Source organism: Macaca fascicularis, chromosome 4 (assembly GCF_037993035.2).
Source record: "Macaca fascicularis isolate 582-1 chromosome 4, T2T-MFA8v1.1".
Taxonomy (NCBI): Eukaryota; Metazoa; Chordata; class Mammalia; order Primates; family Cercopithecidae; genus Macaca; species Macaca fascicularis.
In genome coordinates, this window is record NC_088378.1 from 134,389,947 (window position 1) to 134,402,430 (window position 12,484).

At 42.6% G+C, this 12,484-nt stretch overlaps 1 protein-coding gene across 4 annotated transcripts in view; it reads right to left on the bottom strand.

The window, feature by feature from the left end:
- The window catches only part of TBC1D22B (TBC1 domain family member 22B), a 75,486-nt gene extending 65,675 nt beyond the window's left edge, over window positions 1-9,811 (bottom strand). For 2 of the 4 annotated variants that reach the window (XM_045390792.2, XM_074038178.1), the window contains exon 1: window positions 9,610-9,811. In XM_045390792.2, coding sequence (XP_045246727.1) covers window positions 9,610-9,665 — 56 coding nt within the window. In that variant the 5' untranslated portion in view covers window positions 9,666-9,811. Of the gene's footprint in view, window positions 1-9,354; window positions 9,487-9,609 lie in introns of those variants that run through there. The other 2 variants (XM_074038179.1, XM_074038177.1) reach the window with 1 other exon arrangement.
- Window positions 9,812-12,484: the final 2,673 nt, after the last annotated feature.

Genomic DNA, 12,484 nt, shown 5'->3' on the forward strand with positions numbered 1-12,484 from the left:
GTCTCGGCCTCCCAAAGTGCTGGGATTACAGGCTTGAGCCACCGCGCCCGGCCTGAAAATATTAAAAATTGAACTAAAACTAAATAAATATATCAGTTATTCCAATAAATATAAAGGAGCTAACTTACCTATTAAAAGAGAAAGGATAATTACCAACAGGAAAGTAGTTAAATAAATTACAGTACATCTTTTAAAAAGAATGGGGCAGTTCTGGCCAGGTGCAGTGGCTTGCGCCTGTAATCCCAGCACTTTGGGAGGCCAAGGAGGGCAGATCACCTAAGGTCAGGAGTTCAAGACCAGCCTGGCCAACATGGCGAAACCCCATCTCTACTAAAAAATATAAAAATTAGCCGGGCATGGTGGCAGGCGCCTGTAATCCCAACTACTCAGGAGGCTGAGGCAGGAGAATCACTTGAGCCCGGGTGGCGGAGGTTGCGGTGAGCAGAGATCGTGCCACTGCACTCCAGCGTGGGTGACAGAGCAAGACTCCGTCCCCAAAAAAAAAAAAAAAAAAAGAATGAGGCAGTTCTATATTCACTGACATGAAATAAACTCAGACATTAACTGAAAAAAGATGCAGAACTATATGTATGACACCATTTTTGTAAAAATCTTTAAAATAGATATACGCATTTTATGTATGATTAGGTCTATGTATTCACAGAGTATCTGAAAAAATACAAAAGACACTGGTAGCAGCAGTTTGGAATAGGAACCAGATGACTGGAAGATGATGGGACACCAAAGAGACTCAGTTTTCACTGCAAACCCTTTCTGATGTAGTATCATGTACAAGTATCACCTTTATAAGAAATAAGCAATCTTGAGAAGGTTAGAAGGTTCAAGTGGGATGATATGTCAAAAGCCCTTCAGCATAATTCCTGGTGGGTGGTAATGCTCATTTAATGTTAAGCAAGAAGTGACGTAGATTTGCGAACGTTAGAACACTACCCAGCACACACTCAGTGCCCAAGAAACGTTGATTTTCTTCCTGCCTCCCATTTTTATAATTTAATCCATACCCAACATTTAGAAATTGAAACAAACTTACCAAATACTTGTTTCACATAACAGAGGTGATCCTAAAGGATGCTTTTAAATAAAAATATAGCCAATTCAATCACTTTCACATTAATTTCTATTAAGATTTCAGAGGAAATCTTATATATAATCTTTAATTTATGAATACAGTCCCTACCTGTTTAGCTATAAGAATCTTTACTCCCTAAACCTCTCTGGAAGATTAATACGTGTAAGCGAACTATTACCTATATTACTACAGAAATACAAACTCTGAAAACAATACTAATTGATGTGTTTAAAGGGTTTCCTAGGCAGAGAGAAAAAAAGAGGAATCAGAGTAAAGGGAAAGTTCTGCTGAGAGAGGAAGGGGGTATTAGACACGGACACCCCCACCTACTGCAAAAAAAAATCCCAAAGGGCTACTGATATGCACATTAACAGCTGCAAATAACCTAAGAGTATACCTGAATTATTCAAGTCCACAAGCCCTCCTCACAGTAAAATATAAAATCAGAGGATAAACTGCATGAAGATCTCAACAGGCTGGTTAGGTAAGGTGACTGGGTAGAAAAATAAGAGAGGGTCCTTAGATCCTCTCCTTAAAGGAGTTTTACCATCTGCGAGTAACCCAGGTAGAAAAAAAGCAAACCTAATTTGTGTAGGCTGAAGGGCCAGAAGCCATCAGTTACCATCTAGGAAAGGAATCTTACAATCACAGTAGACTATTTTTTTAAAGCTGTCAGCCCAAGGTGCTGGCATAGCCAGAAAGGCTAAGATAAATGATGGACTTTATCAGCAAAGGCATCAGAGCCCAAATTGAATTTGTTAACATATTCTTGAACTAAACCATTATGTATCTAAACCTGGAACACTTTGTATAATAAATCAGTTTACTGCAGCTTAAAAAAGACAGGCAAGAAGTTAGAAAAGAGAAACCAAGATGATCACAGAGACTAAATGGAGATAGACCAGAAGAGCCCAATGATCAAGGTGCTCAATTTCCTGACATTTATAATTCACCTATCACTGTCTGTATCATCCCTACTCCTTCCAAACCCAAACTCAGCTCTAAGAAAGGCTGATCTCCACTCCACCTTCCAAACTTATTAAACCCATTATTAAATAAGGCTCTTTTCCCTACTTGGAATGCTTTTCTATTTTCTACATCTCTTTTCAAAACTGTATCCATCCTGCAACATTCTCTTCAAATTCTACACCCCTCATGAAACTTTCCATATCCCTACCCCCAGCATCTACTAACTCATGTCTTCTCTAGTTCCCTAACATACATAAATCAGGGCTGATATTACTTTTTTAAAACAAACTAGATTTAGGTCATAATATAAGACACAATCAGGGCTGGGCGTGGTGGCTCACACCTGTAATCCCTATACTTTGGGAGGCCGAGGCAGGCAGATCACTTGAGTTCAGCAGTTCGAGACTGGCCTGGCTAACATAGCAAAACCCCGTCTCTACTAAAAATAGAAAAATTAGCTGGGCTTGGTGGCACACACCTGTAATCCCAGCTACTCAGGACACTGAGGCACAAGAATTGCCTGACTCTGGGAGGCAGAGGTTGCAATGAGCCGAGATCATGCCACTGCACTCCAGCCTGGGCGACACAGTGAGACTGTCTCAAAAAAAAAAAAGAAAAAAAAGAAAAAAACAAAAAAGACACAATCAGATAAGCACTCAACATTCAGCCTAAGCAATAAGACATTATACAGTCAAAATCCCAGCCAGGCACGGTGGCTCACACCTGTAATCCTAGCACTTTGGGAAGCCGAGGTGGGGGAATCACCTGAGGTCAGTAATTTGAGACCAGCCTGACCAACATGGAGAAACCCTGTCTCTACTAAAAACACAAAATTAGCTGGGCGTGGTGGTACATGCCTGTAATCCCAGTTACACGGGAGGCTGAGGCAAGAGAATCGCTTGAACGTGAGAGGCAGAGGTTGCGGTGAGCCGAGATAGTGCCATTGCACTCCAGCCGGGGCAACAAGAGTGAAACCCCGTCTCAAACAAACAAACAACAACAACAAAAAACACCCTTGCATACCCCTTCCTCCCTTCCTAGGAAGTTGCTCTATTGGATCTGGCATTTTTCACACTCATTTTTATATTTTCATTTTCTGTGTATGTATCCCTAAATAATGTATGATTTTGCATGTTTTTTAAACTTTATATAAATAATATCACACTGTAAATATGACTTATTTTGGCTCTAAATCATGTTACTTTAAATTTTACTTAATTCCATGGCTAACTGGCTGATTTCTCCAACACAAGTTAAAAAAATACAAAACATTAACTCTAACACAAGTGAAAAAACATTTTTTTTTTTTTTTTTGAGACGGAGTCTTGCTCTATCGCCCAGGCTGGAGTGCAGCGGCCGAATCTCAGCTCACTCCAAGCTCCGCCTCCCAGGTTTACGCCATTCTCCTGCCTCAGCCTCCCGAGTAGCTGGGACTACAGGCGCCCCACCTCGCCCGGCTAGTTTTTTTTTTGTGTGTATTTTTTAGTAGAGATGGGGTTTCACCGTGTTAGCCAGGATGGTCTCGATCTCCTGACCTCATGATCCGCCCGTCTCGGCCTCCCAAAGTGCTGGGATTACAGGCTTGAGCCACCGCGCCCGGCCTGAAAAAGCATTTAATTGACATTTTCAAACACAAAGAAAAGTACAGAAAATGACACAATAAACATCCATGAACCCATCATTCTGATTTATAAATGTTAACATTTGTCACATTTCATTTAAGAAAAAAAGTGTTAGGCCGGTCATAGTAGCTCACGCCTGTAATCCCAGCACTTTGGGAGGCCGAGGCAGGTGGATCACAAGGTCAGGAGATCCAGACCATCCTGGCCAAAATGGTGAAACCCCATCTCTACTAAAAATACAAAAAAAATTAGCTGGGCATGGTGGCGTGCACCTGTAGTTCCAGCTACTCGGGAGGCCAAGGCACGAGAATCGCTTGAACCTGGGAGGCGGAAGTTGCAGTGAGCGGAGATCAGGCCACTGCACTCCAGCCTGGCAACAGAGTGAGACTCTGTCTCAAAAAAAAAAAGAAAAGAAAAGAAAAGAAAAAACAAAGTGTTAGACTACTGAAGCCCCAGATGCAGTCCCTAGTCCTGTTCCTTCACTTCCCAAGAGATAACAATTACTCTGAAATTGGAGGGAACTCCTCCCATCTGTTTTTATACCTCTACAGATATTCATACATCCATAAACAATACACAGTATTTTTTATGTTTTTAAACTTCACATAAAACACAGCACATTGTACATATCATTCGACATCTTGCTCTTTGCATTCAACAATGTGTTTTCACCCAATTCCACATTTAAGTTTGTCTGATTACAAATGTAACATATGTTTAGTGGAAAAACCAGAAAGTCAATCATACACAGCCTCTTCTCCAGCCATGATGCCAAGCAGATTTTTTAGTGGTGCCATATCTTTTTCTGTAGCCCCCTTGCCACCTGGCAGAGCATGACACATATCAGCAGGCACTTAACAATATTTAGTAAGTGAAGATTAGATCTCTACAAAACCTAGGCCTCTGCTTATGCTAGACCTAAAAACCAGAGGTTAACACACTGCATCTTGAAGAAAACACACCACATACGCAGAGAAAAGAATGCCATGGAATATGCTGCCACACAGACAAAATGGAACAAAAGTTCTGATTAACCTCCGTCACTCTCTTTAATAAAACCAACACCATACAATGTACTGACATAGCTGTTTTGACTAGTTGGAACAGTGCAAACATCTTGGTAGGAAAAATCAACAGGTGTCTGTTTAGCACCGATAAAACAGCTAGCACAAATATGGGAAAAAGACCTATCAAATTTAAATGCCAAATGTGTTGGCAACTGATCTAGGTTCACATACTCAATCCACATTAGTCTTCCAGAACAGGTGATCTATGCTGTTTCAATGATAATTTGGTATCTTCTAGTCACTCACTCTACCAGTAAAACATCTCTAAGCCAAGAACAGGTTGTAATGTACCTGCCCAGACAGGCTATGACTTTTACACTAAGTCTCCTGTCAGATTCATTATTACTTTAGGATTGGGTTCAAGTCCTTAACTTGGCCTCTCCTTCCAACAATGAAGGGCCTAGAAGACTCAGGTAATTTGGATTTTGGCCAGACGCAGAGGCTCACGCCTGTAATCCCAACACTTTGGGAGGATGACGTGGGCAGATTGCTTGAGCCCAGGAGTTCATGACCAGCCTGGGCAACATGGCAAAACCTGGCTCTACGAAAAATACAAAAATTAGCCAGAGCTGGGCACGGTGGCTCACACCTGTAATCTCAGAACTTTGGGAGGCTGAGTAGGGGGCGGATCACTTCAGGTCAAGAGTTTAAGACCAGCGTGGCCAACATGGCAAAACCCCCTTCTCTAGTAAAAATACAAAAATTAGCTGGGCATGGTGGCATGTGCCTGTCATCCCAGCTACTTAGGAGGCTGAGGCAGGAGAATTGTCTAAACCTGGGAGGCAGAGGCTGCAGTGAGCCAAGACCATGCCACTGCACTCCAGCCAGGGCAACAGATGGAGACCCTGTCTCAAAAAAAAATAAATAAATAAAGTGATTTTTTTTTTCCTCCTGTGCCCAGGTTCTAGACACACACACACACACACACACACACACACACCCCGATCAAAGCTTTTTTTCCCCCCACAGGTTTGCGCCACCACGCTCAGCTAATTTTTTTGCGTGTTTTTAGTAGACACAGAGTTTCACCATGTTGGCCAGGCTGGTCTCGAACTCCTGACCTCAAATGATTTGCCCGTCTCAGCCTCCCAAAGTGCTGGGATTATAGGTATGAGCCACCACACTCAGCCAGATCAAAGCTTTTCAATTTCAGTTTCAAAAACTAAAGCAAGGAGAGAAAACAAAAATGATAGCTACTATCATTGTAACTATCATTATTGTAATAGCTAATATTATTGTGTACCTCCTAACCAATTATTATGTATTATCTCATTTAATCCTCATAACAGCCCCATGGGGCAGATACTCTGTCCCTATTTTAGAGATGAGGAGACCGATGCACTGAGAAGTTAATTAAATCCCATAAGATCACATAGCTAGAAAGTAGAGCTGGGATTTGAACCTAGGCAGTCGGATTTCAGAGCCTGCATTTTTTTTTTTTTTTTTTTTTGAGACGGACCCTCGCTCTGTTGCCCAGGGCTGGAGCGTAGTGAGGCAATCTCAGTTCACTGCAACCTCCGCCTCCCAGGTTCAAGAGATTCTTGGGCATCAGTCTCCTGAGTAGCTGGGACTACAGGGGCACACCACCATGCCCAGCTAACTTGTATTTTCAGTAGAGATGGGAGTTTCACCACGTTGGCCAGGCTGGTCTTGAACTCCTGGCCTCAAGTGATCTACCCTCCTCAGCCTTCCAAAATTCTGGGATTACAGACCACCACACCCGCCAAAGCCTGCATTCTTAACAACAATGGTACAGATTGCCTCTTATCTTCTAGGCATCAACACAATGACCATTTGATGTGCTAAGTACACAGGGCTCATGTGAATAACTCAGAGAACTTAAAAAGATGTTTAGTTCCACCAAGTTACCACATGACCCAGCAATTCCACTCCTACTTATCAGCAGAAGAATAGAAAATATATATCCAAACAAAAACCTGTGCATAAATGTTCATAAAAGCATTATTCACAATAGCCCAAAAGTGAAAACAATTCAAATGTCCATCAACCGATGAATGAACAAAATGTGATATATCTACACCATAGAACACTATTCAGCTATAAAATAAAATGAAGTACTGATACATACTACAGCGTGGACAAGCCTGAAATCACTGTGCTTAATAAAAGAAGCCACTCACAAAAGGCCTCATATCATATTACTCCATATATATAAAATGTCCAAAAGAGGTAAATCCACAGAAACAGAAAGTACATTAGTAGTTACCAGGGTCTGGAGTGGGGTGGATGGGGAGTGACTGTAAACAGGTATGTAGTTTCTTTTCGGGATGATGAAAATGTTTTGAAATTAGTGGCGATAGTTGCACAAAACCATCTGTACTATAAATGAATATACTAAATACCACTGAAATGTACACTTTAAAAGAATGAATTTCATGGTATATTAATATCTCAATAAAGCTGTTATTTTTAAAAAGAACGTTTCATTCATTTGTAACTTGTTATTTTATGTAATAAAATTTTTATTTGTTGTCACTAAGGTTGTTGGATCATGATCAGACAGAAAGAATCTTGTCATCGCTTTGATTTTTCACCTTTCAATTTGCAATGAAGAGTAAAGCAGTTTCATTTCCAAGTTGCCATGCGTCTAGTACAGTCATTTGTGTCATTTCCCCACCCAGGAGAAAGTTTTTCTTCCCTAAGACCGAAAGAGTACAGATGCAAAAGTTCTATTCTTGAGAAAATGCTCTAATATTTTCTTTAAATCAAAGTACCTTTCTATCTAAAAGAACCTTAGTTTTCTCCCACGACCAGAGGCTTGTGGGCTTTACTGCTAAAAGCACACAGCTGAAAAATATTTCTCTTTACCAAGTAAGGTACTAAAAATTATTATGAATTGTGACAATATTTGAATACCTTAAAACAAACAAGGAAGACAATGAGCTGGGGTAAGGATCTGAGTAACATTCTTTTAAATGTTTACTTGCTCTAATAATGACAGTAATATTAATAACTACTGTCTTCTGAGCAACTATAATGTGCTAAATAAACACTGTCCTAGGTTCTTTACAAATAGGGTATTTCACTTAGTCCCCACAGTAACTCTGAGGAAGGTATTTTTATTTCTCATTTCATAGATAAGGAAACTGAGGCCTAGATAGATTATTTGTCTTGGTCACACACACAGGAGAGCCCAAATAGTAACCCAAGTCTTTCTGAACTCAAAAGTTCTCTATTTCTCTATATTCTTCGAAATGAAAAGGGAATCCAGAAGCTTGAAGAAACTGAAAAGACTTCTCTTCCTATCTCAGAAAAGTAGTGCTTTAAAAAAGTTGACTGTTCTTATAGTCAAATACAGGAAATACAGGAAAAAAAGATTGTTAATAGCAACCACCAGTCAGAAGGCACAGAAGCACATCTCTTGCACTGCTTCCTGATACAACTGTCTTCCTATTGATTCTGATTATAATCTTAGGATGTCAAAATTTAATGATCTCACTATGGAAAACCCCGGAGAATAGCAGTTAGCACAACTAGAGAGCTCACTAAACCAGGAAGGAAAAGGAATCAGTTGGCAGGAAGTGGTGCTTACCTAAAAACACAGAACATCTTTAACAGTTATATCAACACCGCAAGTCCGCAGCACTTTAATCTGAAGTTATCTTTCTATTATTTAATAAGTATTACTAAAAGCTGATTTCCACCTATTTTCCATATGTCTACTAGGATCCTTAATAAAACAAGACTCTTGGTGGGGCATGGTGGCTAACGCCCACAATCCCAACACTTTGGGAGGCCAAGGCAAGAGGATCACTTGAGGCGAGGAGTTACAGACCAGCCCAAACATAGTCAGACCTTATTTCTATTTCATTGGGGGGAAAAAAAAAAAGTAAGGCTCTAACTTAGCCACTATTGACCCTCATCTCCCTCTTGCTTAAAAAAAAAAAAAAAAAAGTCACGAGTTCAAAAGATCATCCCAGAAAGAAAAAACCTGAATCCATTAGAAAAGGTAGCACGTGGGGCACAACCAAACATGAATTTCATCACCAAGTAGACTGTGGCTGGCAGAAATCTTAGATTCACGACTGAAATACACACTCTTCCTTATACTTCTCAGGACTTTGCCCAAAATAAACTGAAACAGTAAACCAACAGTAGACTGATGAATGGATAATTTGCCAAAAGTCTCAACATACACCACAAAGAGGGTGGGAGTAGTCTTAGGAGGTCTGCTCTCCAGCTAAACAACTGAAGAATGAAAGAATTTAGTGCATTTGCACAAGAAGTGCATTACAATACAGGGGAGGAAGAAGTCACTTGGGGTTGGACAAATCCTTAGAAAATGCCAAAGGAATAACCTGATTCTGTGGTCGCCTTGTAATAATTCCCAGTGGGAAAGGCCAACTCAAGATAAAGTAAGGTCGGAGTTGAGAATTGTCCTCACTTTTCCTGCCTAACCCTCTCGGCAGGCGACCCCAAACTCCCACAAGAACCCTTCGGGTAAGTGCCGAGCTGGGGGAGCAAGCCATCCTCGAGCGACCAACCACCTGTGCGTGGTGGAGACCCCTGAGAGGGAGTCCTAATTAGAGTGGGAAGCAGCTCTGGGGAGGAACCCCCGAGACCAGGGCCGACACTGACTACTCACCCAACTCCACTCCCCTTTACGCCCAATCTTCGGCCACCTTCTCGCTGAGGTCACCCCTCCAGAAACCTCCGCCCCCAGACCCCGGTCTACACCCACATCCAGCCGTCCCCAAAGCTCGCTGTTCGCTCCTCTGCCTGACAGCTGCCCCAAACCAGTCTTCCGGCCTCGGTGGCGCCCCAGGGCCGCGGGATTTAGGGATTAGGATCTGGAAGGGTTTGGTCCAATACCCTCTCCCTCTCAGCGTCCTGGGCTCACCTCCCCGGCAGCTTAGCGCTCCTCTTCCAAAACTGCTTGCTGTTGTCAGCGGCCATTGCTCTGGCAGGGGGAAGGCCTTGTAGGCGGGCCAAGGGGTTGCCTGGCGAGATGCCCCCAGACCCCGCAATCTGAGGGCCAACCCAGGCCGCTTCCCCGCCGCCGGTCACCCGCTCCCAGCTCCTAGGGACGCCATCTTGGATGTGGGCACCCCTCCACCCAGCACCGCTGCCATTGGTGGGCTGCGCAAGCCGTGGACGGGCCGACCAATCGGGAGCCGGAATCCTGCAGGCCGCTGAAGCCAACGGGTAACGTCAGGGTCTGGGCACACAGGTGGACGGGGAAGGCGGAGCTTGGACGAGCAGAGAGGTGGGGCTCAAAGTTCCTAACCCGCAAGAGGGAAGAAGCAGGTAAAGTAAGGGACCTATGGGAAGGAAGAGAGGGGATTATCTTCTTCGTGAGGAATGAAGTTCCTGAGTCTAATATTTTTTGGCAAGAGAGAGCATACTATGTATTTATATATAGGAATATTTGACCTAAAAGTAAAGGCCCATGTGTTTGTTGTGGCCCATTTTTAACATCTCTCAACTCAATGACACTCTGGTTATTACCCTCCCTTCCTCGTTCCGTTTAGATGTCCATTCGTTTTTCTGAAGGTCAGCAGGGACCCGATAGCCCGGGATTGCTAACTGCTCAACACGTGAGCAACGGTTCATCAGAGTCTCCCTCTCCCTCTGTTTATTGAAAACGATTGAAGGACTTGTGCTGTGGGTGAAAAATTCAAATGATCTAATCCCTATGTCAATCCATAACTCTCACTTTCTGACTATGCTAACGGTGTATAGGAAATGGTTTATCATAGCTGTCCAACTCAGATTACCAAATACGATTTCTTTGAAGGACACAGTATAGCTCCATCGTGTGAATCACAAAGTTAAGGATGTATCTCCTCCCGGCCCCACCAACATCCTTAATTTCCCTTGTTAATCTGTTATAAATCTTGCACCCTTGAATTTATTTTCAATCTAATTTTCCCAGACAATGAGATTTAATATTAGCATTTTGAATCCTTTGAATGTCTTGTCGGTGTTTTTTGCTGTTTTTGAGTTTCTGTGGTTGTATTCCGTGGTGATTTGGGGAGAGAGGGAAAGCGGGCACCAGTCCAGAGTGGTTTTTGTCCCATCGAAGGACTGTTGAGGTGGGCTGCGTGTCCCCCACTCCCCCGCCACCCTCCATTTACAGCTACCACATGTACTTCCACATATTGGAGAATACATAAAGACCCGACCCCCGACGGGTATGTCCTCCAACGACGGTTTCTACATTACTCCCATTTTCAAGCTTCTTTTGTCCCCTAATTTTAGAATTATAGGATTGGATGATGAGGGCTATTTTTACTTCTTCTGAATCTTTCATGCTTTTATACACTTTCATCTTATTTTCTTCATGGGCATTTAACCCAGGAAAAAAAGAAAGAAAAAGTCCCTGTATTCTTTTAATCATTTTACCTGCCATTCTCTGGCACTTCTTTTTCTTAGGATGCAGTGACCAGCACTGCACACTAAGCCCAAAGAGGGATGTACTGAGGCTTTGTTAAGGTTGATATTTTGTCTTTATTCTGAACAGCCAGAACTTTTGCTGGCTGTTTGGGCTTTAGAAGAGTTGATGTCTTGAAGGAGTAATCTAAAACAACTTCTAGATTCCTTACTTGGGTGGCAACCAGCAGTTCAGAGTTCACTGTCTTAAAGGTATCCTCTGGATTGTCTTCCCCTATGTGAGCTGCCATACACTCATCCATGTGACAAGATACCTGCCACTTTCCAGCTTACACACATGGTTTTAGAGATGTTCCAGAAACTGTTCCCTATTGATTTGACATTTTACTATGTAGAAAGCAAAGTATAATTTGTGTACCTAGAAATATCTCAAAACACTCCTTTTTCTTAATATTTTATGAAATGTTAAATAACACTGATTCCCAGGGGATGTTGTTAACAGTGCTCAACCCAGAGAAGCCCTATTATCACTACACTTTGTTTTCTATATCAGTTTCCCCTCCAAGAGTTTTTAAAAATTCACACCAGTTACCTGGTGATGACTTTTTAAATAGTATTTGGTAGGGAAATTGAGATCGTTGGAACCTTTTTCACCACTACCAGTTGGTCACCCTAATCTTCACCAACCACACACCCGCTTACAGCAGCCTGCTATTCAGCTCCCTGCTTCCACTCTTACCCCGTTACAGTACATTACCCATATAGCAGCCAGAGAGACCTTTTTTTTTTTGAGACCAGGTCTTGCCCTGTCACGCAAGCTGGAGTCCAGTGACATGATCTCAGCACACTACAACCTCCACCTCCCAGGCTCAACCAATCCTCCCACATCAGCCTCCTGAGTAACTGTGACTACAGGCACATACCACCATGGCCAGCAAATTTTTTGTATTTTTGTAAAGATTGAGGTTTCACCATGTTGCCCAGGCTGGTCTCGTACCCCTGAACTCAAGCAATCCATCAGCTTTGGCCTCCCAGAGTGCTAGTATTACAGGTGGGAGTCATCACACCCAGCCCAGAGACACTCTGTTAAAATGTAGACCATATCATGTCACTCCTCTGCTCAAAACCTTGCAATGGCCCCCACTGTACTTGGCATAAAATCCAAGCTCCTTAAAGACCCTACATGACTTGGCTCCACTCACCTCTCCAGCCTCATCTCATTACACTTTCTGTCTTGCTTAATCTGCTCCAACCATGCCCATTGGTCTTATTGCTGTTCCTTGAACACTCTAAACATGTTCCTACTTCAAGGCCTTTGCATTAGCCATTTCCTCTGCTTGGACTTCTCTTCCCCTAAATGCCTTGCTTCCTCATTTCATGCA